The 27,802-nt window shown below is 55.4% G+C and overlaps 4 protein-coding genes, 1 long non-coding RNA gene and 4 other non-coding genes across 10 annotated transcripts; 2 read left to right on the forward strand and 7 right to left on the reverse strand.

Moving 5' to 3' along the window:
* Nucleotides 1-2,071: 2,071 nt before the first annotated feature.
* Nucleotides 2,072-8,177, reverse strand: TRAF4 (TNF receptor associated factor 4). Its single transcript, XM_025280988.3, has 7 exons — nt 7,931-8,177; nt 4,886-4,937; nt 4,187-4,291; nt 3,956-4,117; nt 3,702-3,863; nt 3,457-3,612; nt 2,072-3,198 (listed from the first exon to the last, which is right to left on the reverse strand). The coding sequence occupies exons 1-7, from the start codon at nt 8,071-8,073 to the stop codon at nt 2,566-2,568; spliced, it is 1,413 nt and encodes a 470-aa protein (XP_025136773.1). The 5' UTR covers nt 8,074-8,177; the 3' UTR covers nt 2,072-2,565.
* Nucleotides 8,178-9,492: 1,315 nt separating this feature from the next.
* NEK8 (NIMA related kinase 8) lies at nt 9,493-20,074 on the reverse strand. Of its 2 annotated transcripts, XM_006042175.3 has the most exons (15): nt 19,949-20,074; nt 15,066-15,271; nt 14,609-14,841; nt 14,240-14,371; nt 13,574-13,782; nt 13,340-13,419; nt 13,076-13,257; nt 12,829-12,979; nt 12,360-12,436; nt 11,906-12,023; nt 11,092-11,242; nt 10,644-10,807; nt 10,396-10,554; nt 10,054-10,212; nt 9,493-9,660 (listed from the first exon to the last, which is right to left on the reverse strand). In XM_006042175.3, the coding sequence occupies exons 1-15, from the start codon at nt 19,993-19,995 to the stop codon at nt 9,632-9,634; spliced, it is 2,097 nt and encodes a 698-aa protein (XP_006042237.1). In that variant the 5' UTR covers nt 19,996-20,074; the 3' UTR covers nt 9,493-9,631. The 2 variants fall into 2 exon arrangements, with proteins under 2 accessions (XP_006042237.1, XP_025136772.1); XM_025280987.2 differs by lacking the exon at nt 10,396-10,554.
* A 10-nt stretch (nt 20,075-20,084) lies between these two features.
* Nucleotides 20,085-21,351, forward strand: LOC123332681. Its single transcript, XR_006549638.2, has 2 exons — nt 20,085-20,245; nt 20,862-21,351. It is a non-coding gene; the product is annotated as an uncharacterized LOC123332681 (long non-coding RNA).
* Nucleotides 21,352-22,206: 855 nt separating this feature from the next.
* Nucleotides 22,207-24,045, forward strand: TLCD1 (TLC domain containing 1). The gene is made up of 4 exons (XM_006042176.3): nt 22,207-22,582; nt 22,900-22,982; nt 23,077-23,159; nt 23,513-24,045. The coding sequence occupies exons 1-4, from the start codon at nt 22,389-22,391 to the stop codon at nt 23,888-23,890; spliced, it is 738 nt and encodes a 245-aa protein (XP_006042238.3). The 5' UTR covers nt 22,207-22,388; the 3' UTR covers nt 23,891-24,045.
* A 434-nt stretch (nt 24,046-24,479) lies between these two features.
* Nucleotides 24,480-27,477, reverse strand: RPL23A (ribosomal protein L23a). Its single transcript, XM_006042178.3, has 5 exons — nt 27,323-27,477; nt 26,571-26,754; nt 25,213-25,389; nt 24,740-24,809; nt 24,480-24,541 (listed from the first exon to the last, which is right to left on the reverse strand). The coding sequence occupies exons 1-5, from the start codon at nt 27,351-27,353 to the stop codon at nt 24,527-24,529; spliced, it is 477 nt and encodes a 158-aa protein (XP_006042240.1). The 5' UTR covers nt 27,354-27,477; the 3' UTR covers nt 24,480-24,526.
* On the reverse strand, nt 24,625-24,695 carry LOC112584116. The gene has a single exon (XR_003108462.1). It is a non-coding gene; the product is annotated as a small nucleolar RNA Z17 (small nucleolar RNA).
* Nucleotides 24,883-24,957, reverse strand: LOC112584102. The gene has a single exon (XR_003108451.2). It is a non-coding gene; the product is annotated as a small nucleolar RNA SNORD42 (small nucleolar RNA).
* Nucleotides 25,480-25,549, reverse strand: LOC112584115. The gene has a single exon (XR_003108461.1). It is a non-coding gene; the product is annotated as a small nucleolar RNA Z17 (small nucleolar RNA).
* Nucleotides 26,839-26,905, reverse strand: LOC112584101. The gene has a single exon (XR_003108450.1). It is a non-coding gene; the product is annotated as a small nucleolar RNA SNORD42 (small nucleolar RNA).
* Nucleotides 27,478-27,802: the final 325 nt, after the last annotated feature.

Raw genomic sequence — 27,802 nt, forward strand, 5'->3', positions numbered from 1 at the left:
GTGGCCCTCTTGGCAATTTCAGTCTTAAAAGGTTGAGTACTGATTGGATTTTTTTTTTTTTTTTGTCTCGGGGGGGGGGGTGGGGGGGGTGGAAATCCACAACAGCTCTTTAGGTGTCCCCTTTTCTGCTGAGTTTGGGTCTGGACTAAGATGTGATGGAGGGAAGGAAAGATCCCACAGGTTGTAGAACTCAGTGAGTGTGCCTTCAGATGGTTAACAGGTGGTTCTCAAAACTGATGGGAGTCGAAAACACCTTGAGCATGCCCTTGTCTGTGGAGTGTTTTTTCATGAAGGTACTTTTTGCCTTTACTCCTCACTCCATCTGTGTGAAAGAAAACCGACAGTCAGCCTAGAGTAACAAGGCTGAACAGAGTATACAGTTGAGCCCCACTCACACTGTGATGCAAAACCTGCCTTGAGTTCCATAAGCAATTATGACCACCTGCAGAGGCACGGAATCAGCAGTATGGGTATGGGGTCAACCCAGGGAGGCACCAACCTATGTGACCCTACCGCCTGGAGTGGTGCAGTGGCACAGTGCTGCCAGCAGAGGGAGGACTTGATCTGGGGAGGTGGGGGTCTGGCTTCTGGGGAAAGGCTAATGCAGAAGAGGTTCCACCTGTTGGTGCTGGAAACCCAGGTCTGTGCTTAAGGCATTTCTTCTGCTAGAGCCCACAGTCTTTTACCAGCTTCCAGGCCTCACTATACCAAGATGGTTTAGCTCATGAAAGAGCCATGTTTCTCAGCAAAGCAGCCAGGGCTTCGTCTCTCCCTAGATGAGTGAATTTGACCTTTTGAAGGCTTTGGTTAGTTCCTCAGGCTTGCTGTCTCAGGCATAGGCCTTTCCTGTCACTTCTGATAAGGGCTGTTCCACCTGAGTTTCTGGCTGGGAAAGTACAGACGGCAAGCTACAGCCTTTGAACCTTCTCCTTCCCATACTCTGAGCCTGAACAGTATTTTCCATCCACAGGCCTCTTAGGGCCAGGCAAGAGTAAGGCACTTTATGCTGATGAGTTAATCTTTACAAATCTAGCAGGATTACTCTCATTTTACCAGCGAGAGTAAGGATGTCATGTAGCTAAGTAACTTGCCAAAAAGCAAGCATAGCGAAGATCCAAAACCAAATCTATTGCCAGAAGTAAAGGAAGCTATTCTAGGGATTGCTGGAGCTTAAAACAGAATCCAGTGATAAGGGGAAGAAAAATCCAGGCCCTGCCCCAAAATAGCTGGAAGATAACTGAAGTCAGTTCAAATATGGATAATCACAGGCACCCCCTTTGAGGCCTGTATGAAAAGCAAGTATGGATGGGGAAATCTAAGTGCTTTGAATACCTTGAAGGCTTTGGAGTTAGGCTCACAGTCATCCCTCATTATCCACAGGGAATTGGTTTAAAGAATTCCCCGAGTCCACAGATGTTCAAGTCCTTGATAGAAAATAGCATATTTGCATATAACCTACATACATTTTACCACATGCTTTAAGTAATCTATAGATTATAATATGTAATACAATGTAACACCCATTTACCCATGAGTAGCCAATAAGTTTTGCTCTTTTTAGCTTTCCCCAAGTGTTTCCAGTTTACTTTCTTGATTGAATTCAAGGATGTGGAACCCATAAAGGACCGACTATATCCTGTGCTAGGTGGGAACTTGGACTGTCTTCATCACAGCTCACTAAGGTCCTTTTATTAACTATTGCACTTAAGTGAAATAATGCATATAAAATGCTTAGCAGTGTCTGCCATATCAAAAGTACTCAATGAATGGTAGCTACAAGAAACACCTGCCAAAGGACAGGCACTAGTCTTTGGTGGGGTATGAATCAGGAACTATAGCCCTTATTGTGTTGAGCCTGCAGCTCCCTCACAGATCACCAGAGGGCAGCAGCAGGCAACTCTTCCACACAAAGCCCCTTGCAGTCCCTCTGTCTTCCACCAGAGGGCGATCCATGAGCGCCATTGGATTCGGGCCAGAACGGTTGCAGGCCCCGCCCCGGTCCCTTGACTTCACCCTAGGGCCTAGCCTTCCAGGACCCTAAGCAACCTGGATGAGTCAGGCTGGAACCAAGTTAATAAATACAATTCAGGATTTATTAAAAATCAGGGCTCCCCGCTGTGCCCTCCTGGCACTAAGTAAATAAATAACCAGAGGGGACACAGCTGGGGAAAGGATAAGAGAAATCCGATCTCAAGATTATTTTAACTACCCTCTCGGTTTCCCAACTCCCCCTCCCCCCTATGGCTCTTGGGACATAGCACCAGCAGGCACCTCGGTCCCGGGAAGAGTGTAGCCGGCACCAAGGCGTGTCTGCCCTGTCCAGGAGACAGGTCCGGGGGCTCGCTGGTTTCCAAGCCCTTGATGACCCTAAGACCTGCTCTTCCCCGAGGTCAGGGCTGAAGCACCAATAGGAGGCACCTGAGGGTGGTGGGGAAGGAGGGAGGGGGAACAGGGTACCAGAGCCTCGGCAGCAGCAGCTGTAAGGGGGTCCGCCCCCTCTCCAGGCTCAGCCATGCCCGATGGAGGTCACTGCCCTCCCCCCTTCTCCTGCTGCTTGGTCTGCTCTCAGCTGAGGATCTTTCGGGGCAATTCAACAGAGGCACGGATGAAGACCGCATCATCCCGCACATAGTTTCGCTTGCGGATATCCTGGTGGGAGATGAACTTGGGGTAACCAAAGCCCAGAGAACTCTCATCCAGGGAGCCCCGCCAAGTGCCTGGTTTTTGGAAATTCTTCCAGTTTGGGTCAGGGTGAAAGGTCTCAGTGACATGCTGTGGCTTCGCCAGCCCAGGGTCACTCTGATCCAGTAGGGAGAAGGTCACACGGCGGGCGAAGGGCCACTCGAGGAGATTGTCAAAGGCACCTGGCAGCACGCGAATGTAGAGTGAGAGGTGGGTGCCCTCGCCACTGCCATTGCCGTTGAGGAACGCAGACACCTGCAACTTGTAGCCGTACTTGTGCGTGTAGAAGGCGGGGCTGAAGCACTCGAGGTTGGGCTTGGCTTTGGCCTCCTGGAGCCGGCGCCCGTAACTGCCAATCTTCCAGATGAGCACGCCATCACTGCCCACCGACAGCTCCTCCAGCTCTCTTCGCAGCTCCTGCAGCTCCTGCCGCTGCCGGCTCACCAGGGCACACATCATGGCCAGATGCGGCTTCACGCTCTCCTCCACGTGCCGTGCCATCGCCAGCTTAGGGCACTGTCGGCAAAGCCCCAGGCCATGGGGGAAAGAGAGGAGAGTGAATAGGGGCGAGTTCAGGGGAGAGGGGAGGAAGTGGATACAGGGTAGTGGGCACCGAGCCCTGAATGGGGAAAACAAGGCACTAATAAGGCTGGAGCCGGCCAGCAGAGGAAGGACTGGGCCTTCCGGGCAGCACGGCAGGGACCACTCAGGGCCTACGTCTGAGGTCTCAAGCACCAAGAAGGGAGCTGAGGAGAAGAAAAAAAGGCATCTCACCCTGTGCTTGCAGCCGGAGTCTTTGAACGGGCACAGCACCAGGGCGGTGCTACAGCTGTCCTTCAGGTGACCTGGCAGGTCCTCCCGAGCCACGGTGCCCACGCCACACTGGTTGGGGCACGGCACAGGCAGCCTTGGGCACTGGTACTGGTGACTCTATGGCCCAGAGGCAGAGCGGAGCAGTCAGCAGCCCGACTCCCTGCTCCTGGTCCCGCGGACCCCGTCCGGACTCAGGAAGGGCCTACCTGGATGGTGTCGAAGACGAACTCCTTGGTGCAGTAGGTGCAAGGCTGGGTGCGCTTGGGGCACTCGGAGGTGGCATGCTGGGCCAGCAGCCGCCGCATCATGCGGGCACCACACTTATTCTCACAGTACACGCTCTCTTGCGGGCACACGCCCTCGTGGCTCTGCAGAAGCGCGGGGGCGGGGAGGGGGGGCGCTGAGTCTTCAGGGCTCCCTGACCCCGGGTGCCCCGCCCCCTCCCCGAGGCCCCACCCACCTCGAAGGCCTCCCCGCTGAAGTCACAGCCGCAGAACTCGCACTTGAGCCGCCGCTTGGGGCAGTCGTGCTGCAGGTGCGCAGGCAGGTCACGGCGGCTCAGCTTGGCGGGGCAGCGGTTGGGGCAGGGCACCACGTTGAAGCTGCAGGTATTCAGGTGGCCCTGGTGGGAGGGGCTAAGTTAGTGCCTGCCGGGGTCGGGTGTGTCCTGCCACCCGGGGCAGAGGCTCACCTGTAGGTGCCGAAGGGGGCCATTCCAGCGGCAGCCCTCCTCGCTATGGATGCAGCGGATGGACAGGCCCAATACCTGCACCTCCAGTTCTGGGTCCGGGTAGATCTGGGGTCACGAGGAGCAGTGATCAGGGACAGCGCCTGTGACAGTCCCCAGTTCCCGCCCACTCCAGCCCGTGCCCCCCCGCCCCCCCCCATAGGCTGATGGCTTCCTCAGAGCCAGGAATAACCTCCCTCCCGCTAAACTCCCCTCAAGCCCAGGCATACAGAGCGCAGCAGGTGGCATCTGCTCCAGCCTCAGATTATGGGTTCCCCAATTCCCTGACGCAGGGCGCTCCCTCTGAGGTTGACAGCCAGTCAGCCTGCCCAGCTCCTGGCGGCCCCCACACCGTCCGCTTCCTTCTCCCTTGTAGAGGGGTCCTGGCCCTCAGCCACAGGTCTGGCCAGCCACCCAAAGAGGAGGGGAACACTTCTGGTGGGCACAGAGAAGCTCTGTGCACCCCCACAAGCTGGGCATTGTGCCCGCCCTCCAGGGCAAACACGGGCCTCATTTGCAAACTGGCCTGGTAGGAGGGAACAGGCCACCTTTGTGGGGGCGCACAGCACTGGGTTGACATTGGCCCTGAGCCCACTGGCTGCAGCGGCAGCTCCAGCCTCCGCCAAGGGCAGCAAGAGCCTGTACCTGGCACGGTGGACTCACCTTGGCATAGTCCAGAGGAAGCTGGTCCTCCGGGCACTTGAAGACTCCTTCACTGTGAAAGGGGAGGGGACAGGGTCACAGAGCTGGAGGGGAGACCCGGGGCCACCCTCCCCCCTCCGAGCCAGAACAGCCTCTGTGTCACCAGATGGTTCCCAGGCAGCCTCACCTTAGAGGGCAAGTAGAGGCCTGAGGGTACCCACTTCTCCAGGACCCCCAGAGAGCCCGGCTCCTGTCCCGGGGAGGGGGGATCTGGGCCCAGCGGAGGCAGAGGCAGCTGCCTCAGGCAGCATTTGGCTAACAGGTGGCAGCTGGCACCCCTCCCCCCAGGACGGCAGCTGGACTGGGAAAGGAACAGGCTGCCCAGCCACCCAGTCCCCCAGGTTGATGTTCACTGGCTGGGCTGGAAGCTCACAGGGGAGGGTGAGATGGGCTGAGATTAAGTGCCAGGGCTGTCCAGTCCCCATAAGGGTGCCCAGCCAACATCCCAGGGCAAAGGTCAGCTTGAGGCCACCTTACTCCACCTCCCCCTCCTCCTAGGTGGGTGTGTCTTCTAAAGCAAAGAGAAGGAGGATGCCCCAAGGTCCTGTGTTTACACTCCCACCCCATTCTCACCACCTGCCTGAGAAGGGCTCAGTGTCCCCATTTGGCAGATGAAAGAACTGGGGCTCCCAGGTGAACTGGATACACCTGCCTGATTTCACAGCTCAGTTTCTACTACCTTGCATACAGAAGAGAGGCTAGTCCCAGAAAAACTGGCCAGACAAGCACAGCCAAGACTCTGTTCACTGCACAGTGGGCATCCAAAGCCTGCTGACCCAGTCCGCTGCCCTCGGGTCCTTCACCAACCCCACACCAGGTTGTCAGCACTCCAGGAACCTGTGGCATGCCTCCTCCTGCCAGCATGGCCTTGCTGACCCCAGCCAGGACCAGTCACTGCTGCCTGGCGCAGCCTAGGCAGGGCAAAGGCGCACCCAGTAGGACTGAAGGCCCTCAGGCCTGGCATTTCTGGCAAGTCTGAGTCAGGTATGTAGGTAGGTGGGAGGGCAGGCCAGGACGAAAGGTGGAAGCAGAGGCCACACGGCGCCCCTGTCCAGGATGGCACTTTGCAGGCCGCAGGCAGTCCCCTGCTCCCTGTGTGTGGTCAAGGGATTTCTAGCACCCATCTCCTCCCCCTGATCCCACGACTACTACTGGCCATGCTGCCAATGCCCAGACGAATACATGCCCAGGCACTGAGGAGGTGTGCCCATGCCCACGGGGCAACCAGCCTTCCTGGACCAACCTGAGTAATAGCCCTGGCAAGAGCAGGGGACAAGGGGTGGGCCTGGGGGAGGGGGGGGGTCTGCCTGGCTGCTTCAGGAATGTGCTGACTTCGTGGTTCTGGAGTCAGGGAGGGGGGCTGAGGCAAGTCCCCAGGCTTCAGGCAGAAGATTAGCCTGGGCAGCTTGGGGCCCAGCCAGAACAAAGGTTCCCCCAGGACGGCGGACACCCTAGCTGTTAGGGTGGGCGGGGCAGCGCCCGTCCCACCATCCCTTCCCTTCCCGGGCTTCGGAGTGAGCCGCTGGGTGGGGGGAGGCTGGGGCCGAGAGCTCCAGGCTGTGCAGTGGAGGCCCAAGCCCAGGGGAGAAGACAGGATGGGGGGAGGGGGCTGGGGGAGAGGAAGAGGGGATTTCCGGGAGGGGGAGGGGCAGAAGCCGCCGAGAGGGGCAGAAGGGAGGGAAACCAGCCTGACAGCCCCCTCCCCCGATCCTCCCCCGAGGCAGGCAGGGTGGGTCAGCTGAGGATGGGGGGAGGCTCAGCTGGCCTCATCTGGAAACCAGAGGGCCGGGGAAGGGCAAGGGAGAAGACAATGGGGCTGTGTGTCGGTAGGAGAGCGTGTGTACACGGACGGGAGGAGGGAGGAGGGAGGAAGGGAGGGAAAAGGAGGAGGGGGCCCGCACCGCGGCTCGAGCAAGAGCATATGTGAGGGCAGGACCGGTCCAGGCAGCCGGGAACACAACAAAACAAAGGGGCCTGCGGAGACCGCAGGGCTAGGGGCCGCGGAGGACGGAGTTAGGGAGCCTTTCAGGCACGAGCCCCGGAGGTGCTCTCGCGAACCTGGGCCCCGCGAACCCTCAGTATACAGCCTCCCGACACAAGGCAGCGGCTGGCCCACCTTCCCCGGGGCTCTCAGCGGACGACCCCAAGAGCCCGGGCTCCCTCTTCCGGCCTCCCCACGCCCCGGACGGTGCAGTTCCCAGCGCGGGCTGGAGACTCAGGACAGCTCAGGGCGCCCAGAACTCGATTAGAGCCCAAGAGCCGAGGAACTGATGAGCAGGGGAGGGAGACGGCGGGGTGTGGGGCCCTCCCTAACGATCCAGACTACCCGCGGTACCCAAGACCCCCAGGGGCGGGGAGGGGCACCCAACAACGGGCTCCTGCTTCACTGAAGATCGGGGCGTCACAGTTCTCCCCCTATCGTTCGAGCACAAACGGCCCGCGCTGACACCCCCCCCCCCTCCCAGTTAGGTACTTGTGCGCCTGTAGGTAGTTGCGCGACCCGAGGGCAAGTCGCATTTTTTCTTTGAATCTGTGAAATGGGAGAACAATAGCTGCCGTTCTGGGAACATCGAAAGATGAGAAGGGCTTAGATGGGTGAAAACTCCGGAGGCTTAAGGCTCCGCGAGGGACAGAGGGTTTAGTCCTCCTCTTCCCAGAAGGACTCAAAGTTCAAGGCCGAGGCCGCTCTGGCTCTCAGGTGAGGGGGAAGGGCCGGCCGCAGGTCAGGAAGGGCGTCCTTTCCCACCTCCACCCCGCGGGAAGGCACGGGATTCGTCCCACCCGGCGCGTGGCACGCGGGACCCGACGGATTCATGCGTGGGGGGGGTGGCCCTCCCTCGGGGCGTGACGTCACCGCAGCCCCGTGACGTCACGGTGGGCACCCCTGAGGTCACCGAGCCGCGGCACAGACAAAGAGCCGGCATGCTCCCGGCCCCGGCCCTCCCGGGACAGCGTCTCCCGTCCCCGCCGGCCGGCCGTCCCCGCTCCCCCCGCCCCGGGCCGCACCTGAGGAACTCCTGCAGGCAGGTGTCGCAGAAGCGGTGGCCGCAGGTAGAAACCTGCACGGGCTCACGCATGGGCTTCCCGCACAGCGGGCAAAGCAGCCGCCGCTTGGGCTTCTCCAGGAACTTGTAGTCGAAGCCGGGCATGGCGGGCGGGCACGGGCGAGCGGGGCCGGGCGCGCGAAGGCCCCACAGCCCGTGCCTCGCTCCGGCCGCGCTCCCGGCTCCGGGCGGCGCCGACTGGCGGCCGGGGCCCGCTGGCGGCCCCTGAGCCCGCCCGCCGGAAGAGGGGGCGGGGCTGCGCCCGTGCGGTCCTAGCGCCCGCTCTGCCGCGCTCCCCACCCACCCGGCCGGCCGGCGGCTTCGGGGTCGGCGCTCTGCCAGACTCGCCACCGCCGAGGAGCAGGGGTTCCCCCTTCCCCTGGGGAAGAAAAACCGAGGCCCCGCTTCTCTCCAGGGCTGGGGAGGTCGGAAGGAGCTCGGACGCTGGATGGGACGGAGGGCCTCGGGGGACTGGCCGGGCCACGCCACAAAGATTCGCTTATCCGGAGTCAACAGCTCGGTCTCGGGGGCCACGTGTCGCCCAGGGGCCCGGGGCCCCAGCCTCCAGGTGCTAGGCAGCTGAAGCATAGCAACCAGATCCGGGGAGTCCAGCTGGGCAGGGAGGCTGGGCTGGGGCCCGCGCCAGAGGAACCTCGGCCCCAGCCTCAGGCTGCGCCCACATTCCTCCCAGGACTGCGGCTCTGCTGCCCAGATCAAGCCCAGCCCAGCCCAGCCCAGCCCTGGGGTGGCCGCCCCCACCCCTGAAGAGACCACACTCTAGGCAGGCAGCTGTTTTTTTTTTTTTTTTTTATTGGCGCTACCTCCCAGTCATCTGGGAAACTAGTCTGGTCCAGCCAGCTACCCCTTCTCCCAACCTGCTTTGAGGGACTGGCATGGAGTGTACGGCAGCCCATGCACTCCCGCAGGGGAAGGGAGGCACTCAGAAACTATGTAAACCCCTGCCTCTGGATATAGGAGTGGGGGCGGGAGGCAGCACTCCTGGGACCTCCCTGCCCCGGGCGATGCAGGGGCTAGGTCGCTGGAATGGCCAGTCCAGGCAGGCCCCAGCTTGCACTAGTCCAAGGCACGTTGCTGCTCTCCCAGTAGACAGCAGGGACTTACTTTCTAACTGGAGGAAGGGGCAGGGTCTGGGTGGCGCACACAGCCACCTCCAGCCTTTCTCTGCAGAGGCTCCGGAGACCACCCTGCTTCCCAAAGTTACTCTGGCCTCCAGCTCTAGCCAGACTGAACCCTGGGGACATTAACTAAAGAAAAGAAGGGGTGGGGAGGGGAAACTAGGATGCTGGGGGAGGTGGGTGGGTTGAGTTTTACATTTGTTGTTGTCTAGTCGCTAAGTCGTGTCCCAATTCTTTGTGACCCCATGGACTGTAGCCCTGTAGGAGCTTGCCAGGCTCCTCTGTCCAGGGGATTTTCCTGGCAAGAATACTGGAGTGGGTTGCCAGTTCCTACTCCAGGAGACCTCCCTGACCCAGGGATCGAACCGAGCCACCAGGGAAGCCCATATCCAGAGCCAAAAGCAGAGCAGGGGTTTTACTGGTCCTTATACCCCATTGATGATACAATCCAGTGTGGCGCCTGCACTTTTCAAGACCATTCACAGGAGAAGCAATATCAGGGTAGCCCAGCAGTGTATCCAGGTGTGTCAAGGGGGGACTGGCTCATCCGTGACAGCTGGGGAATACAAAAGAGAAATCCCTGCAGCCTCCCAGAGAGCGGTGCCTCCAGCAAGCCTCAGCTCCCTCCACTCTCCCACACAGGGCCCTGGACTCTGGACCCTGCCAGGCCCAGAAACAGAGGTTCAAATGGAAACTGGACTTGAGGGCTGGAGGAGAAAGAATGAGTTTGATCCCCAGGGAGCAGAGGGGGCAGCCCTTCAGTGAGGCCCAAGAAGTGCCTACCCTTGCCCACCCTGGGAGCTCACTTTGGCCCTGCAGCTTCTGCTTTCATTTATCTGGGAGCTGAAGATGCTTTTAGCAATTTGGGGTGTGACCACTGGGGATGCGAGTATGGGCAGGAGCCAGCTGGGTTAACCCTTGTGTGGGTGAGGGTGAAGTTATAACTCACGGCGGATAGCCAGGAGAGTGTTGCCATGGCAACAGGACACAGAGGTCACCGTGTAGGGCTGGGTCTCATCCAGCTGCACTGGCCTAGGGAGTGCAGCGTCCTCATCTCTCCTTCCCAGGCGACCTCGGGCCCCTTTGCCCCAGGAGTACACTTCACCTTCTGCCAAAGAGAATCCCAAGGAAAGCAATGGGACAAGGACAGAGTTTAGCAGGCAGCTAGCCTCCTAGATTGCCCTACCGGCCCCCACATGGGGTTGCTGAGTTCAGCAGCCCTGAGCATAACCCCCCACTGCCCAAGGGTCTGCCCATACTCTCATCTGTCCCCATAATGTCCATTGATCACCTGCCCCAATGGCAACAGTGAAGGCATCCCCACAGGCCACCATCGCTATCTTGATGCCCTGGAGGCCCTGGACTTGACAGGGTGCCCGGCTGACCCGGCGAGCACTGGTACCCAACTGCCCATGCTGATTGCTGCCGAAAGTGTAGCAGTCACCAGAGGCTGTAGGGGAAGAGAGGGGTAAGGAAGAAAAGGGCCCAAGGAAGCCAAGATAGCCTGCCTTTGGCCTCCTGTATCCAGGTCCTGCTTACCAGTTACAGCTGCTGAATGAGCAGTGCCCAAATCCACACTCAGCAGGGGCTCCTGGTCCAGGGGTGCAGAACCTAATGGAGTGAAGTTCAGGGCCTCCTCCACTTGCTGGTGTAGGGCAGACTCCTCCCCTAGGGAGAGGTGGTCCAGGCCCAGCTTGTTGAACCTGAGGACAGAGCCAGGAGCCAGTTCAACTGACATACTTTATATAGACTGTCCTCCCCCTCACCTATCTGGGCAGGAGCTGGTGCACCAGGGGACAGGCCTCCTCTCTGGGCTGAACTCATAGCAGGTTGGGTTGATCAGGTCCCACCCTGGATTGAACTCAAGCCCTCCTCACTTCTAATCTTTGGTGGGAGGTAGGCAGTGACAGATGGAACCCTGGCAGCTAAGTGGGGGTGGGGAGGCTAGCCATCTTAATGCACCTAATTACCTACTGCTCCCACTTACCTGTTGCTCCCACAGGCCAGGGCTTGGCCAGGCACTGTGAGGATCACAGAGGAGTCAATGCCACATATAACCCTCTGGGCTTCCTGTCCTGGGGGCATGGGTACCTGCTGGGGGCAGCTGTGGGACTCCCTGGTGCCTAGTCCCAGCCGACCTATAAGGAGAAACCAGGACTGCGCTTGTCCAAGCTTTAGGACTGATGATACTAGGATAAAGAGGACACATGGGGAGGAGGTGACAGCATGAATGAAGGCTGTTTCCCAGGCTGAAATGCCCATCCTTGGCCCCTCTGTGGGTCAAAATCCTATTCCTCCTTTAAGGCCCTGTTCAGATGCCAAATCTGTCTTCTCCAAGTGGAGCCTCTTGCCATTCCTTGGGTTCCCACACCTCTGGATCTTCGGGGGAGCCCTGCAGCTGTCTATCCTCTATCATGCCGGAGATATATCCTCTATGATCCCTCCTCCACTTAGACTGAGTCCCCTAGAAGGACAGGGACCCCATCTGTCTCTAGTTTCAATGCCCAGCCTGATGCCTGACCCAGAGAGGGCCACAACAAATATGGCTGGAGAAATGAACTCTCTCTCGTGACATCATGAGCGCCCGAAGGAATCGACATCTTATTCGTCTTGTCCAGCACTCTGGACAAGGTGGGCGCATAGTGGGTGCACAATGAAGGTTTGTGGAGTGAACAAATGAATCGGAGAGAAAAGAAGGGCAAGGGAACAGGCCATGGGATAGAAGATGGCTATGAAGGGGGTTCATGGCTATGAAACCACGGCTGGGGGGTTCCAAAGGCTGGAACAGAGTGAAAGCTTACCACCATCTCCGCGGCCCCAAGCAAATAGTTCTCGCTCAGTGGACAAGGCCAGCACATGAGAGGCCCCACAAGCCACCTGCACCATCTCATAGCCCAGCAGGGCCTCCACGATGGTGGGCTAGAGAGAAAGAGAGAGAGAGGAAGCAAGGGCAGACTGGGCAAGGGGCCTGGTTAGCCACCAGGCCTCGGCATTTCCCGTAAGGATGAAGTTGGAAGTTGCAGGTTCTCGTGAGGTGGCTGTCTCTTTAACTACCCCCCACATGTACCGCACCCACTGGGGAAGCCTGGTCTTTCTGTACTTCCCCAGACGTTGCCCAGAACAGGTGCAGCCTGGAAGCTACTGGGACCGTGGTTGCTGGGGATTCCCCTGCCCCCAACCTGGGTGTCAGCTCTCAGATGTGGGCTCCTTGCCATCTCCCCACTTCCTCCTCCCCAGGGTGCAGGCACAACCCACCTGGCTGATGTCATTGAGGCCGCCATGGCCTAGGCACCCGTTGCTACCACTGCCAAAGGTCATGATGATGCCTCGGTCTGGGGAAGGGGGCAGTGAGGAAAGGGAAAAGGAGACAGTTTAAGCTGTTCTTCCAGACAGACCAATGCAACCTTGGATTAGAGGAACGAGAAAAAGTTAGTTGGCAGCTAGGGCTGGAAGAACTGGGTGAGGGGAATCAAGGACAGGGTTCTTTCTTCCCCAAGTGTGTGACTCTGAACAAGTGACAGCTTCTGAGCCTTAGTTTCCAGATCTGTTGAATGGGAATCTAACTGCCTTGCCAGGTCAGCTAGGAAAGTTAAGGGAGATCTGTAAGTAAAGCACCTCCTGAAAGATAAAAGCGTGATTAGCAAATGACAGGCAATTGATGGAAATTGCTCTGGGGGCCTTCTTAAAGCCGAGTCCCCACAGGGGAGGGCTCTGACCGGCTCACCAGTCAGGCAGGCGGTGAAGAGGTCCCCGCAGGCCACGTGCTTGATAGTCACACCCGACTGACCCTCCAGGAAACGGGAGACGAACTGGGGCTGCTGCTGCTCCACCGCCCCCGGCAGGAGGGCGCCACCTCCCGCGCCAAGGGGCGGGGCCTGCGAGGGGACCGGGGAGGGCGTGGGCGGGGCCTGAGCGCTCAGCTCCGCACCCCCAGTCCCCTCGGTTCTGACCTACCCCTGCCGGCTGCTCACCTCCCAAAGGATGAGGCGCCCGGAGCGAGTGACGCCGGCCTTCTGCGTGCGCCCGGCTGCCACCTGGACCACCTCCGTGTTGAGCATGGGCAGCCGGAGTGGCGCGCTGAGCCCGCCGCCCCACGTGTACACCGACGACAGCGGTGGCGGGATGGCCGGCCGTGCAGGTCCCCGGGGGACGCCTGCGGGAACAGCTCATCAGGCCCGTTACATAGGTGCGAACGCCGCAGGGACCCCAGTGGTTGCCCCGCTCGCCCGACTTACCTCTGCACCGAGCGCTGGTGGTCCTGCTTCCTGTACTGCCCGGGGTCATGGGTGGCCCAGTGGCCAAGGGCTTCTCTGCCCTGTGGGACAAATGCGGTGGGCATCAGGACAAGGACGATCCCAGACTAAGGCAGAGAGGACTGGCCCAGAGCACCCCTCTGCCCCAGACCTCCCCTGGGTGCCCCCCAACCCCTGCTTCCCAGGGCCTCCTCCCGCCCCCTTCGCTGCACCGGCCTCCGCATGCGGACACTGCCCAGGTCCGTGTGCAGGTTGAGAAGCGCCCGGATGCAGAGCGGCTGCGCCATGATGTGGCTGAGCGGCGGCCGCTGGGCAGGTTCCAGGCTGAGCAGACTCAGAACCAGCTGGCGCAGCTCCGGGCTGTACCGGTCAGAGATGGGCGCGAAGGTACCGCTCATGATCTTCAGTACCAGCGCTGGCAGGTTCTGTGAAGGCAGGGGAGCCTCAGCCAGGCTCTTAAATCAGCAGCACCCCAGCTCCAGCCCCTAGCCTGGTGGGGTGCTTGCAGCCCTGCACTCACTTGGAAGCCTTGGGTGTGGTAAGGGGACTCCTAGGAGGATAGGGGAACCAAACCCGGCTTTCAAGAACCTCTGATGGGGAGCTGCAGCCCTGTCCACTGGCTGCCTGTTGGGGAAAACTCAAGTCCTGCCCTTAGGAAAGTCCCTAATCTGATGGGAGAGTCCTACCCTCAGGAGTCTCCAGTTTAAGGGAGGACACACACCGTACCCTCAGGAACCCACAGTGTGAGAGGAGGTGCAGCCTAGGCCTGGGGTAATCCACCAACCAGCTTGAAGAGAGAGACATAATGGTGCTTGGGGCCACGGACTTCAGGAGACAGAGGGAGGGATTTCCCAGCTGTTCCCCTTCAGGGGACTTACTCACCGCAGCCTCGAAGGCCCTCTTGAGGCTGGCCAGCTCATAGAGGACACAGCCCAGGGCCCAGATGTCACTCTTCTGGTTGTAGGGCTTGCCCTCACACAGTTCAGGGGAAATGTAGCAGGGAGTACCCACCACCTGCAGGAGGGGAGCTGCTATTAGAGCCGGGGTGGGAGGACCAAGGCTACAGCCCCAAAGCCCACTTAGAGACAGAGTCCCTCCAAAGCAGGCCAAAGTGTTTACTCCTGCGGGACCACCCAGCCAGGGACCCAGGGGCCAAGACCTTGGGGGTGCAGGGGTGGAGACAGAGATGCCAAATAGATCTGGCCCCCCCAAAACCTCCAGCACACTTGAGGGCCCCTCCACGCCAGGCACCGTGTAGGCCTTGCTCTTGCTGCTAAGGATCTTGGAGATGCCAAAGTCGCCAATCTTGACGACCATGCGGTGTTTATCGAGAAGGATGTTTTGGGTTTTGAGATCCCGGTGCAGGATGAGGTGGCTGTGGACGTGATGCAGCGCCAGCAGGATCTGCACGAAGAAGTGCAGGATGGTCTCCTCCTCCAGCAGGGAGTTACAGCGCTTCTGGATGAACTCGGCCAGGGTGCCGCCTGCAGCCACAGGGAACTCGTCAAGACCCAGGCTTCTCCGTGCTTAAGTCTTTCCTTTTATGAAACTAAAGGCCCAGACAGGGCAAGGAAGGTCTGCCGGTGTCACACCCCTGGGGTCAGAACTCTATATACCTCAGACCCTCAGCCAAGCCCCCTCCAAAGAGGGAATCGGGGTTGTCCCAGTGGCGAGAGGCCCTCAGGCCAATGCAAGGAGGCTTTCCCACCTGGTGCGTACTCCATGGCGATCATGAGAGCCTTGTCCTCCAGGAAGTTCTCGTAGTACTCAATGACGTTGGGATGGTTAAGCAGCTTGAGCACCTGGCACTCATTCTGGGCTGCCTGCCGCTCTTCCTTAGTCATCTGCTCCACAGGGATCTGCTTGATGATCACCAGCTTCTGGTCAGCTTTGCGCAAGCACAGATGAACAATCCTGAGGACATGGAGTACAGGAGTAGGGACTGAGCCTCCAGCCACATATCAAGCAGGTCAGACTGGTGACTGGATGTTTCTTAGGATGGGGGAATAAGCACCTACATTAAGAAGTCATCTAAGTAAGTGCACAGAACACGAATGAGGAGTAGGGAGAACAGACCACAAACTGTGCGAGACCTTTGGCAAGTCTTTTAACTTATCTGGGACTCAGTTTCACCATAGGCTCAATGAGGTAAAGTTAGTCTTGGTCTCAGTAAGTCCCCACAGACTCTGGAGTTAACTGCCTGGGTTCAAATCTTGGCTCCTCCTCTTACAAGTTATCTGGTCTTAAATTATGTGACATCAGATTCTGGGAAAAAAAGGGTCATCTCACAAGGTAGTTGAGAGGATCAAATAAGAAAATGAAAGTCCTGCACTCAGCACACCGCCTGGCACATCAAAAACACTCAGTGAGCAGGAGCCGTTCATTATATTATTTTCTTCCAACTCTGTAGTCAGTGTTCATAAAAGCAGGGTTTTGTTCTTTCTCCTTCACCACTATAGCCCCACTGCATAGCCTAGTGCATACCCCAGCACTTAGTAAGAGCTCTACAAGTATCTGCTGAATGAAGGATTGTCTAAGTATCAAATGTCTATCTCCAGCTCAGACATCTCCTCTGAGCCTCAGACTTACATATTCAACTATCTGTTTTGTATCTCTACCTGAATGGCCCACAAGCGTTCTAAAATGTAACAAATACAAAACTCTTGATCCCTGACCTCAAAACCTTTCCTTCCTCAGTTCCTCCCATCTCAGTAAATGATAACACCATCCACTAGTTATTAAAGTCAGACACCCGAAAATCATGCCAGAATTTTTCTTCCATTTCACACTAACATATCTGTAAATGCTGTTTCTACTACCTCCAAAATATTGTGAACCCATCCATTTTTCTGTGTCTTCTGCTATAATCCTTGACCAAATCGTCATTTCTTGCCTAAAATACTACACTAGACTTCAAATGGTCCTTCTCACTGTTGTCACCTCAAATCTAAATTCCACTTGCAGAATCAGTGACATTGTAAAAATGCAACTCAAATCAAGACCATTCCTTTGCTTAAATCTCTTTTCCTTGACACCCTAAGTAAATAAATTCAACTTCTTTACCTCTGCCTACAAGGCCATAAGGGCTTCCCAGGTGGCTCAGCAGTCAAGAATCTGCCTGCAACTCAGGAGATGCAGGAGTTAGCTGCGGGTTGGATCCCTGAGTCTGGAAGATCCCCTGAAGGAGGGCATGGCAACCCACTCCAGTATTCTTGCCTGGAGAATCCATGAACAGAGGAGCCTGGCGGGCCACAGTCCATGGGGTCGCACAGGGTGGAACTAAAGTCACTAAAGTGACTTAGCATGCACACACACACACAAGGCCATAATCTGGTTCCCGCCCTCTGTGACAATCACATTTTATTCCATTATTTACCTTGCCCATTACATTCCAATGACATTAGTCTTCTTCTCAGTTCCTTGAATATTCTGAATTCTTTCCCACGTGAGGACGTTAGCAAAAGCTGTTTCCTTAGCCTGAGAAGCTTTGCTTTTTTCACTACGTATTGATCCTCATTCCTCAAGTTTTGATTTTAAATTTCACCTCTCAGAGAACTTTTCCTTAACCATCCCAAATGAACACTCCCTCATGTTGTACTCTATTCTCACAGTTTGTTAATCACTGCTTTAACAATGGCCTGTTTATAGTATAATTTTCCGGTAGTATGTAAGCTCCAAGAGGGAGAAGACCACGCCTGTTTTGGTCTTAACTGTATCAGATCAGATCACTCGCTCAGTCCTGTCCGACTCTTTGCGACCCCATGAATTGCAGCACGCCAGGCTTCCCTGTCCATCACGAATTCCCGGAGTTCACTCAGACTCATGTCCATCAAGTCAGTGATGCCATCCAGCCATCTCATCCTCTGCCGTCCCCTTCTCCTCCTGCCCCCAATCCCTCCCAGCATCAGAGTCTTTTCCAATGAGTCAACTCTTCACATGAGGTGGCCAAAGTACTGGAGTTTCAGCTTTAGCATCATTCCTTCCAAAGAAATCCCAGGGCTGATCTCCTTTAGAATGGACTGGTTGGGTCTCCTTGCACTCCAAGGGACTCTCAAGAGTCTTCTCCAACACCACAGTTCAAAAGCATCAATTCTTCGGTGCTCAGCCTTCTTCACAGTCCAACTCTCACATCCATACATGACCACTGGAAAAACCATAGCCTTGACTAGACGAATCTTTGTTGGCAAAGTAATGTCTCTGCTTTTGAATATGCTATCTAGGTTGGTCATAACTTTCCTTCCAAGGAGTAAGCGTCTTTTAATTTCATGGCTGCAGTCACCATCTGCAGTGATTTTGGAGCCCCAAAAAATAAAGTCTGACACTGTTTCCACTGTTTCCCCATCTATTTGCCATGAAGTGATGGGACCAGATGCCATGATCTTTGTTTTCTGAATGTTGAGCTTTAAGCCAACTTTTTCACTCTCCACTTTCACTTTCATCAAGAGGCTTTTGAGTTCCTCTTCACTTTCTGCCATAAGGGTAGTGTCATCTGCATATCTGAGGTTATTGATATTTCTCCCGGCAATCTTGATTCCAGCTTGTGTTTCTTCCAGTCCAGCGTTTCTCATGATGTACTCTGCATATAAGTTAAATAAACAGGGTGACAATATACAGCCTTGACGTACTCCTTTTCCTATTTGGAACCAGTCTGTTGTTCCATGTCCAGTTCTAACTGTTGCTTCCTGACCTGCATACAAACTTCTCAAGAGGCAGGTCAGGTGGTCTGGTATTCCCATCTCTTTCAGAATTTTCCACAGTCTATTGTGATCCACACAGTCAAAGGCTTTGGCATAGTCAATAAAGCAGAAATAGATGTTTTTCTCGAACTCTCTTGCTTTTTCCATGATCCATCAGATGTTGGCAATTTGATCTCTGGTTCCTCTGCCTTTTCTAAAACCAGCTTGAACATCAGGAAGTTCATGGTTCACATATTGCTAAAGCCTGGCTTGGAGAATTTTAAGCATTACTTTACTAGCGTGTGAGATGAGTGCAATTGTGCGGTAGTTTGAGCATTCTTTGGCATTGCCTTTCTTTGGGATTGGAATGAAAACTGACCTTTTCCAGTCCTGTGGCCACTGCTGAGTTTTCCAAATTTGTTGGCATATTGAGTGCAGCACTTTCACAGCATCATCTTTCAGGATTTGGAATAGCTCAACTGGAATTCCATCACCTCCATTAGCTTTGTTCGTAGTGATGCTTTCTAAGGCCCACTTGACTTCACATTCCAGGATGTCTGGCTCTAGGTCAGCTACCCCACATCCGAAGTCAGGGGGGGCGGCCAAGAGGAGATACCCAGCGTCCGAGGTCAGGGGCAGCGGCCAGGAGGAGATACCCCATGCCTCCACGCCCAAGGCCAGGGGCGGTGGCTGGGAGGACCAACCCCACACTGTGGCTGCGCGGGCACAGGAGGGCCTAGAGGAGCTATCCCACGTTGAAGGTCAGGAAGGGCAGCGGTGAGGAGATACCCCTCGTCCAAGGTAAGGAGCATTGGCTGCGCTTTGCTGGAGCAGCCGTGAAGAGATACCCCATGCCCAAGGTAAGAGAAACCCAAGTAAGACGGTAGGTGTTGCAAGAGGGCATCAGAGGGCAGACACACTGAAACCATACTCACAGAAAACTAGTCAATCTAATCACACTAGGACCACAGCCTTGTCTAACTCAATGAAACTAAGCCATGCCTGTGGGGCAACCCAAGACGGGCGGGTCATGGTGGAGAGATCTGACAGAATGTGGTCCACTGGAGAAGGGAATGGCAAACCACTTCAGTATTCTTGCCTTGAGAACCCCATGAACAGTATGAAAAGGCAAAATGATAGGATACTGAAAGAGAAACTCCTCAGGTCAGTAGGTGCACAATATGCTACTGGAGATCAGTGGAGAAATAACTCCATAAAGAATGAAGGGATGGAGCCAAAGCAAAAAGAATACCCAGCTGTGGATGTGACTGGTGATAGAAGCAAGCTCCGATGCTGTAAAGAGCAATATTGCATAGGAACCTGGAATGTCAGGTCCATGAATCAAGGCAAATTGGAAGTGGTCAAACAAGGGATGGCAAGAGTGAATGTCGACATTCTAGGAATCAGCGAACTGAAATGGACTGGAATGGGTGAATTTAACTCAGATGACCATTTTATCTACTACTGTGGGCAGGAATCCTTCAGAAGAAATAGAGTAGCCATCATGGTCAACAAAAGAGTCCGAAATGCAGTACTTGGATGCAATCTCAAAAATGACAGAATGATCTCTGTTCGTCTCCAAGGCAAACCATTCAATATCACAGTAATCCAAGTCTTAACTGTATACCCAACACCGAAAACCTGACAAGTATAGCAGACGCTCAGCATTTGTTGAATGAATGAGTCAGGATTAAAGAACAAACTCTGCGAGGGCCGCGAAGGCCGGCCGGGGGCGTGACCTCCTTGGAGGCGGAGTTTCCCAACCAGGACTAGAACCGGAAGCCTGGGAGGGGCTTCCCGGAGTGGGCACTCACACCTCGGGGCGGGGCTACACGGGCGGCGATTTTGAGGTCAGAATTGGGGGGCTCATTTTCCCTCTCCCCAAGCGCTTTCCTCCCCCAGAGCCCTGGCTCACCCGAAGGCACCTCTGCCCACCACTCGGATCCGCTCGTACTTCTCCATCTCATTTCTCAGAGTCACAATTCCGGAACCCCCAAACCCAAAGGCAGCGCGTGCGCGGACCCGCCCTCTCTAGAACCACGCCCACTGCCATTCAAGATAATTACGGGGCGGAGCTAGTGGAGCTAGGTGTTGGTTCGGCCTCTTATTTGTCTCTGCTCATTTGCACACTTCCTTCAGTCCGGATCCGCAGTCGGCCTTCTAGGGTCCAAGGAATAGGGCGATGTGCCATTTCTCGGCACGCCCCGCAAAGGTCAGCACTGTACCAGCCACTGCCTACACACGTGGCCGCATCCGGCCCTTGCAGTTCTTCCTTAGACCGGAGGGGTTCCCCGCGCAGGCCAAGAGAGGGTGGGAAGAAAGGACGGATCTCTCTCTGCCCCACTCTGCCCACTAATCACGCTGTTTTCGAAGTACAGGGCAGATTCTCATTAGCACGCAAACGATCAACTACCAAAACTGAACCGAGTCAGCACTCTCGGTCTGTGGGCAGGGTGCAAGGCTAGTTTCGTGTTTGCCTAGGGAGGGACCGGGGAAACCCTGAGCTGTGTAAGTTGATTCACCTAGGGAGGATGCAACACGGTTTCCGGGCTGTCCCGACTGGTGAGGTCTGCGCTCGTCAACACTCTCAATTCCCAGAGCACACATACAACGCTTGCCGCTGCAGCAGAGTAATCTGACTTCAACACTTAACTAGAGAGGCCCTCCTTGGGAGAAGATGGGAGGGAAGTGGACTGCTACCTGAAAGAATCGGGGAGAGGGAGAAAGATGGTCGTTCGGCTGATAAGAGTTCAAGGGTTCTGCCCAGAGATAGGGGGCTGGTTAGTACAATTGTTTAAGGTCTTGATCAGAAGTGTGTTTAATTTCAGGTCTCTCCATGGCGCCTCCTGCTCATCACGAGCTCCATAGCTCCATAAAAGCTCAGTTAAGGAAGCAGGAAGGATGGTGATGAGCTAAGGGACAGCGTCCCTATTTCTGAGTGGGCGAGGAATGTGAGAAAAGGGGTGTTTATCTTCAGCTCCTTGAAAGGGTGCCCAAACTTATCCACGCGGGATGACCACTAGAAGGGCCCCTCATGACGCACCACCCCCCTCAGTCCCCGTCTGGCTCAGGCCGGTGTGGCTGGCGGACAAAGCTGCCCTGAGAGCAAAGGGGAGCGCAAGGGGGAAAACCGCTCAGCCGGGACACTCCGTGCTCTCACCTAGAAACCGATCAGGCCTGGGTTGACCAAGGAGCCCCAGAGGGGTTAATGTGTAACCTTGGAGTCAGCAGGGGAAACAGAGCAAACACCCAAACCTCTTGGCGCCTCAAGGCTTCTGATACTTCCCACTCACAGCACCTCCGCCCCCTCCGCACCCCCCCCCCCCCCCCCCCAGCTCTCCACCGCCCTTCTGTTTGCAGAGTCTGGCTAACTCTCCACCCAAAACAATCACCTCTTTACTTTGGCGGTGGGAGGGGATCCCGCGCCATGGTGAGGATAGGCTGACACCTTGTGGTCGAGAGCTGCCTCTGCGCCAGTCCACTGGGCTGCAGAGTCACTCTAGCGGCCTGGGCAAATCGGCCGTCTTCCCCGCCCCAGCCTCTAGGGAGCGGGGAGAAGCGAGCTGGGACTGTCAGGGAGGACTGTGAGTGCCGCGCGGCCCCAGGAGCCCAAGAGCCGGCTGGGAGGAGGGGTGCTGACGGGTTAGTCGACAGTTTCTAGGCACCGACTCGGTGCGGGACGAGGTAGAGGCAGGTAAACGTGTACGTCTTGGGCCCCAAGAAACTAGTGATCCAGTGGAACAAGGTCCGGGCGGAGAGCACCGTCCGAAGCTGGGTACCGGCTGGTCCCTGGGACCAGGGATTAGGAACGTGGATTGTGACGGGTCTGCTCAGCTCCGCTCTGCCCACCAAACAGTTGAAGGCGGAGAGAAAGTTCTCTCAGGAAGCGCCCAGGCTGGAGAGCCGGAACGCCTGGGGAAAGGGTGGCTGCGGGTTAACGAGGACAAGCGAGCGAAGTGGGACTCCGTCGGCCGTCGGGAGGCGCCAGTGAGGGGTGGCTCGGTGGCGGCGGCGGCGCCCCCAGGACAGCTCCTTTTGACCGAAGTCCGCGGAAGCCTGGCGGGCCCGGGGGGAAATGGGGCTATTGCTCTTTGCGCTGCAGAGGCGCCGGAGGGGCGGGGACAGGCGGGTAGGGCGGGGCGGGGCGGGGGCGCGGGCGGCTGGGGGCGGGGGCAGAGGCCGGCGGGGAGGGGACGGGAGGAGCGAAGGGGCCTACAAGGCTCTGCTGAAACCGTGTGTGTGAAGTCGGCGCTGGCAGGACAGGGATCCAGGGTGGACTGGTCCGCGAGGGAGCCCCGTCCCCAAACGGCCGGAGGAGGCCCCCTAGAGGGCGGACAGAGGCAGGGAGGGCCAGCATGCCCCCAATGCTGGTCCCCGCCCTGCCGCTTCTCCTGGGCGCCACGCTGACCTTCCGGGCAGTCCGGCACGCGCTCTGTCGCCTGCCCCTGCCTGCGCACGTGCGGGCCGACCCTCTGCGGACCTGGCGCTGGCATAACCTGCTCGTCTCCTTCGCGCATTCCATTGTGTCAGGGATCTGGGCGCTGCTGTGGTGAGTGGAGGGCTGGGGGAGTGAAGGTGGCTGGGGATTCCTCTTTCCATCACTCACCGGCGGGCTATGGCCCAGGCAGTCTCACCTGATTCTCGGCTTGGAATGCTGTCCAACCAGGAGCGGCGGCAGCCCCAGGCGGCGCGGGGTGAGGGGTAGGGCGGGGGAGGGTGTTATCACCTGGGAAACGGGACACACCTGGGTTTCAGCCAAGCCCCTTCTCGCTCCCCCGTCAGCCAATAGTGGACTGGCTACGGTAATAGGATTTGTGGGACCTTTGGGATACTGAAATGATGAGAGCTTGCCTTCTTCCCTTTCAGTATATGGCAGACCCCTGAGATGCTGGTGGAGATTGAGAAAGCATGGTCGCTTTCTGGCTACCTGCTTGTTTGCTTCTCCGCAGGTAGATCTTGCCGGGAGGCATTAAATGGGTGGGGAGACAGGGATAAACTTCTAATTCGGTACCCTTTACAACCTCTCCCCCATCCCTCGGCTAGGGTATTTCATCCACGACACGGTGGATATCGTGATTAGCCATCAGTCAAGAGCTTCTTGGGAATACCTCGTCCACCACGTCATGGTAAGTGAGAAGCTGGGGATGTGGTATAGGCCTGGTGCCTATACCTGAAAGTACCTAACCTGTAAAGACCATCTTTTCTAAACCCCATCCCCACCGTGTCCCACATGCTACAGTGCTGAGGGCTTGCAGAATGAGCCCTTGGTTCACTACTTAAAGCCAGCAATCATGGCCTTCCAGCCAGAGTGTGGGCAGAGATCAAGATTTACTACTGTTGAATCCACTGTAAACTTTGTTTCAGAGTGAAGCTATTAAAGGATTTCTTATCCCTCCTTCTGATACCCTGGATATTCCCACTAACTTCCAAGAAAACCGTGGTATCCGGGCCCTAACGCATTCTCTCCCTTGCCTTGTAGGCTATGGGTGCCTTCTTTTCAGGCATCTTTTGGAGCAGATTTGTTGGTGGGGGTGTCCTAACACTGCTGGTGGAGGTCAGCAACATCTTCCTTACGATACGCATGATGATGAAGATCAATAATGCCCAGCATCTCCTCCTCTATCGGGTCAACAAATACATCAACTTGGTCATGTACTTCCTCTTCCGCCTGGCCCCTCAGGCCTACCTCACCCATCTCTTCCTGGGTTATGCTGGCCAGAGGACCCTGGGAACCTTCCTGCTGGCCATCCTGCTCATGCTGGATGTCATGATCCTTGTCTACTTTTCCCGCCTCCTCCGCTCTGACTTCTGCCCCCAGCGCGTCCCCAGCCACAAAGACAAGTTCTTGACTGAGTGAAAAAGCAGTTAGGGATTTGTGGCAAGGACAGCAAACACCACCAAGAACAGCCTCACAGGAATGGAGAAGAGGCCTAGCCCCTTGCCTGAGGTGTTCTGTTGGGGCCAGCCTCTCCACCAAGCCTGCTCATACTATTTAAAACACAAATGAAAGAAGGCCTCTGAAGTCCTTGTCCTTTCTTGGGCAAGGGGTGAGGGAAGCAGACAGACTGGTTGGACGCAGTAGATGGGTGCGGGCTAAGGTGCTACTGTAAAGCCAGCCAAGCCACACAGCCCTGACATGGATGCTAATGGAACCTCTGGATATTGGTCTCATACCAAGCCTCTTCCAGATAAAGGCAGGCATTCTTGTAAAGCTTCTTGCTTGGCCTCTTACCTCCAGGATGGAGGTCAAGTTGTAGTTGTCCTAGGACAACCAACTGTAATCTAGGTCATAAATCTCTGCTGCAAGTACGGTGAAGTGATATGGCTGAGTGTTCCAACAGGGTAAGTAGACCAAAAGTCTTACCCAACCAAGCCTGGTTACTTAAGTGTGCATGTACCACAGTATGGCCCCTCACCCAAAAACCAACATAAAGACAAGAAGCATATACATAGTGAAAACTTTTATATTTGGAATTAGCCAGCTGGACTCAGTTTAGATGATGCCAATCTGAAAAACAAAAGGGAACTTTGTTACTGGGAGTTGAAATGTGAAGATTAAAAGGGAATGTCACAGTATTTTTAAAAGACAGAGGTGCAGTCAGTCAGTTAAGACTAATCACTGAAGTCAGGCTTTGGTCACTAACAGACACATCATTCACACCCAGGAAGGGAGTGTGTTAAGGAGTTTGTAGCAAAGGAAACTTACTTTGTTGGCAACATCCAAAGCATCATAGTCGGGAGCCAGTCGAACATATGCCTTCTTCTCTCCATCAGGCCTAGGGTGGTGAAGGAAGCCTTAATCCTTGCTGCCCCTCACTGCCCCCATACCCTCTTCAACCCAGACTTCTGGTGCATCAGTGGTTCCTTTGTTCATGTCATTTTTTTTTTTCCTCACAAATAGTGATTTTTCTCCATCATTTGCACAGAGTGAGTCAGGGAAGCCACTAAGCCACAAACCACAGGTATTCTGACATTAACTATACCTTACTCTAGGGCCTGCTTTTGCCTAGAGGTAGGGGATCAGGAAAATGAGCAACTAACCCCTAAGTCCTAGAGACAGGACAGCTGACATTCTGGGAAGCCTACTTCGGACCCCAAAAGCAGCATCAAGGAATTTCATGCCATTTAGGTGACAGAGGCCCTGGCCTCCTCCCATCCCACAGGGCCCCACTCACCTACCTGATCAGAGTATTGACCTTAGCCACGTCAATGTCATAGAGCTTCTTCACAGCCTGTTTAATTTGGTGCTTGTTGGCCTTGACATCCACAATGAATACCAGTGTGTTGTTGTCTTCTATTTTCTTCATGGCTGACTCGGTGGTGAGGGGGAATTTGATGATGGCATAGTGGTCAAGTCTGGGAGAAAGGTAAAAAAAACGGGGTCACCTGGCGTGGGCCCAGTAAAAGGATGGGCCCTTTTTTGGAGCCCAAGGCTCAAAGGGCCCAGGTGCATCAGACAATGATAGCAATCATTTCTGTCAGACTTTGGTCGCTGAACAGGGTCATCACATGCACCCTGAAACTTGGGGACCTGGAGCCTTGGCTTAGTGACATTTCAAGAGCTTTCATCCTTTTAAGAGATTAAACAATCATCTTTGAGTTCCAACCCTCTTCATTCTTTACCTGACCTCAACATTCCTGAGGAGCAAATTTCTAAAAGAAAGTTGAGACTTAAGAAGTTAGAAAACCAAACCCAAGAGCAAAGTTAAGACTATGGAATCTTGAAATCCAGGCCAGGGTGCCAAAGAATGTTGGTGCTTCACTATGAGGCTGAATTGACTGTTTTTCCCTATTTTGGTTACTGAAAACTGGTTGGTAAGCCATCAATTCTTGAGAGCAACTTTTTATTTATGGCTTAAAGTTACAATAGCCCCTCAGGACATAGTTTTCCCTCTGAAATTTAGAGAAGCAAAGCTCTGTTTGCCTGGGTATACTGTCCTCTTTTGAAGATAGAGATCAGGTCTCAACCTCTCATCACACTAAGTTCTAGGTGCAAATGGGGGTACAAGTCCTTTTCTCTGTGGACACAATCTACTCTCCTGCCTTTTTGGTAGGAAGCAATGGTTAAATTACCTTTGGTGGTAACCACTACCATGGCTCTACTCTCAACTGTGCTCCTTAAGGTCAGTTATCACCAGTAGTGTGACACCAAAACACTCATGTACCCTAACCTTTTGCCCACCCCCCCGACCATTCCTTCTGTGTAAACATTTGGGAAAGTAAATGAAAAGAAGCTGCTATATACTGCTGCAGGCCTTCACTGTCCAATACAGGTCCCTAACCTGGAACTCTTAAAGATTTCAGTCCCACTTTATACCCCCCAGAAAGTAAACCACATATGAAACAGTCTAACAATTGACGAACTTTGACAACGACTCTGGGTTGTTTTAAATATGGCATTAATCTCATACTCCCGTTAGACAAGCACAATAGGTACCAACATGATTTTGAGAAGCCATACTCGAGGTTTGGTAAATTTCCCAATTACTAATGGAAGATACCCAAACATCTTTTCATAAACAAGGGGCAGTACTGACTTGTTTCTCCTAGGGGCGCTCTTCCGAGGATATTTGGGCTGCCTCCTGAGCCGCAGTGTTTTGGGCCGCCGGAAGGTGGGCGACGTCCGGATCTTCTTTTTTTTGTGGCTGTGGACACCTTTCAACACTGCTTTCTTGGCCTTCAAAGCCTTTGCTTTGGCTTCAGCTTTAGGAGGAGCAGGGGCTGAGAAAAGCAAAGAAAACAAGGGTGAAGGATTTAGAAATCACTTCCGGCCTCAAGACCGGTAGTGGGCGTCCCAGGCCACACGTGCATCAGTGGTTCCTTTGAAGACATCACAGGTCTCAGGAGATTAAAATTTTTCCATCATATGCACGATTCTAGGACGAACTTGGGATAAAATGAGGAAGAAACTAGCAATGAACGAACGCTTGGCACTTGCTAGAATGTGAACTAGTAGTTTTGTATATACCATTGCACAGCTACCCATTTAACGTGGGGTCAAACAGTTGAGAGTATTGATTACGTACAGGTCTAGGAAACATGGAGCTTCCCAGAGCCGACGACCCGGCTGTCCCTGGCAGGCGGTACAGGCCAGGATTGCCTCCCCAACCCCCTTCACTAGAGCCCCAAACATGCGGCTAGGCGTACGCGCTCCTTAGCGTTGCCGAAACGCGAGAAGCTGCTCCGGAGCAGACACCGCAAGGGTTAGCCCAGCCGTCGTCCTCCCAGTTCATTCACTCTGCGGGGACCCTCGGCCAGTCAGCTGTTGATCCCCAGCCCCAGCACACACCTTCCTTCTTCGCCTTCGGCGCCATCTTCATGAAAAGGGTTTCCGAGACTTGGTACCACGGGCTTATAGAGCCAACTCTCACCGAAGACTCGCGATACTTTTTACTTAAAGCTGATTGGACAATCTGCAGCGCTGCGCCCGCCGGGAATGGTAGTTAGATTTTTATTTCCTCGCGAGAGAGAGTGAGCTAGCGCCACCCCGCCGCTTGTCAGACCCTAAATCTTCTTGGGGGTTGTAGTTTTTTGGAGACACGCGTTTATTTTCAGTGGTATAACCTGCGGCTGCGCGGATCTGAGCGCTTCGCATCTTGAGCAACTTTAGGGAGGAGGATTGTGTGCTTGTGTGCCTGAAGCGATTAAGTCGATTCAGTCGTGTCCGAATCTTGGCGACCCCATGGACTGTAGCCCGTCAGGTTCCTCTGTTCACGGGATTCTCCAAGCAAGAATACTGGAGTGGATTGCCATGCCCTCCTGCAGGAGA

Source organism: Bubalus bubalis, chromosome 3 (genome assembly GCF_019923935.1).
Source record: "Bubalus bubalis isolate 160015118507 breed Murrah chromosome 3, NDDB_SH_1, whole genome shotgun sequence".
Taxonomy (NCBI): Eukaryota; Metazoa; Chordata; class Mammalia; order Artiodactyla; family Bovidae; genus Bubalus; species Bubalus bubalis.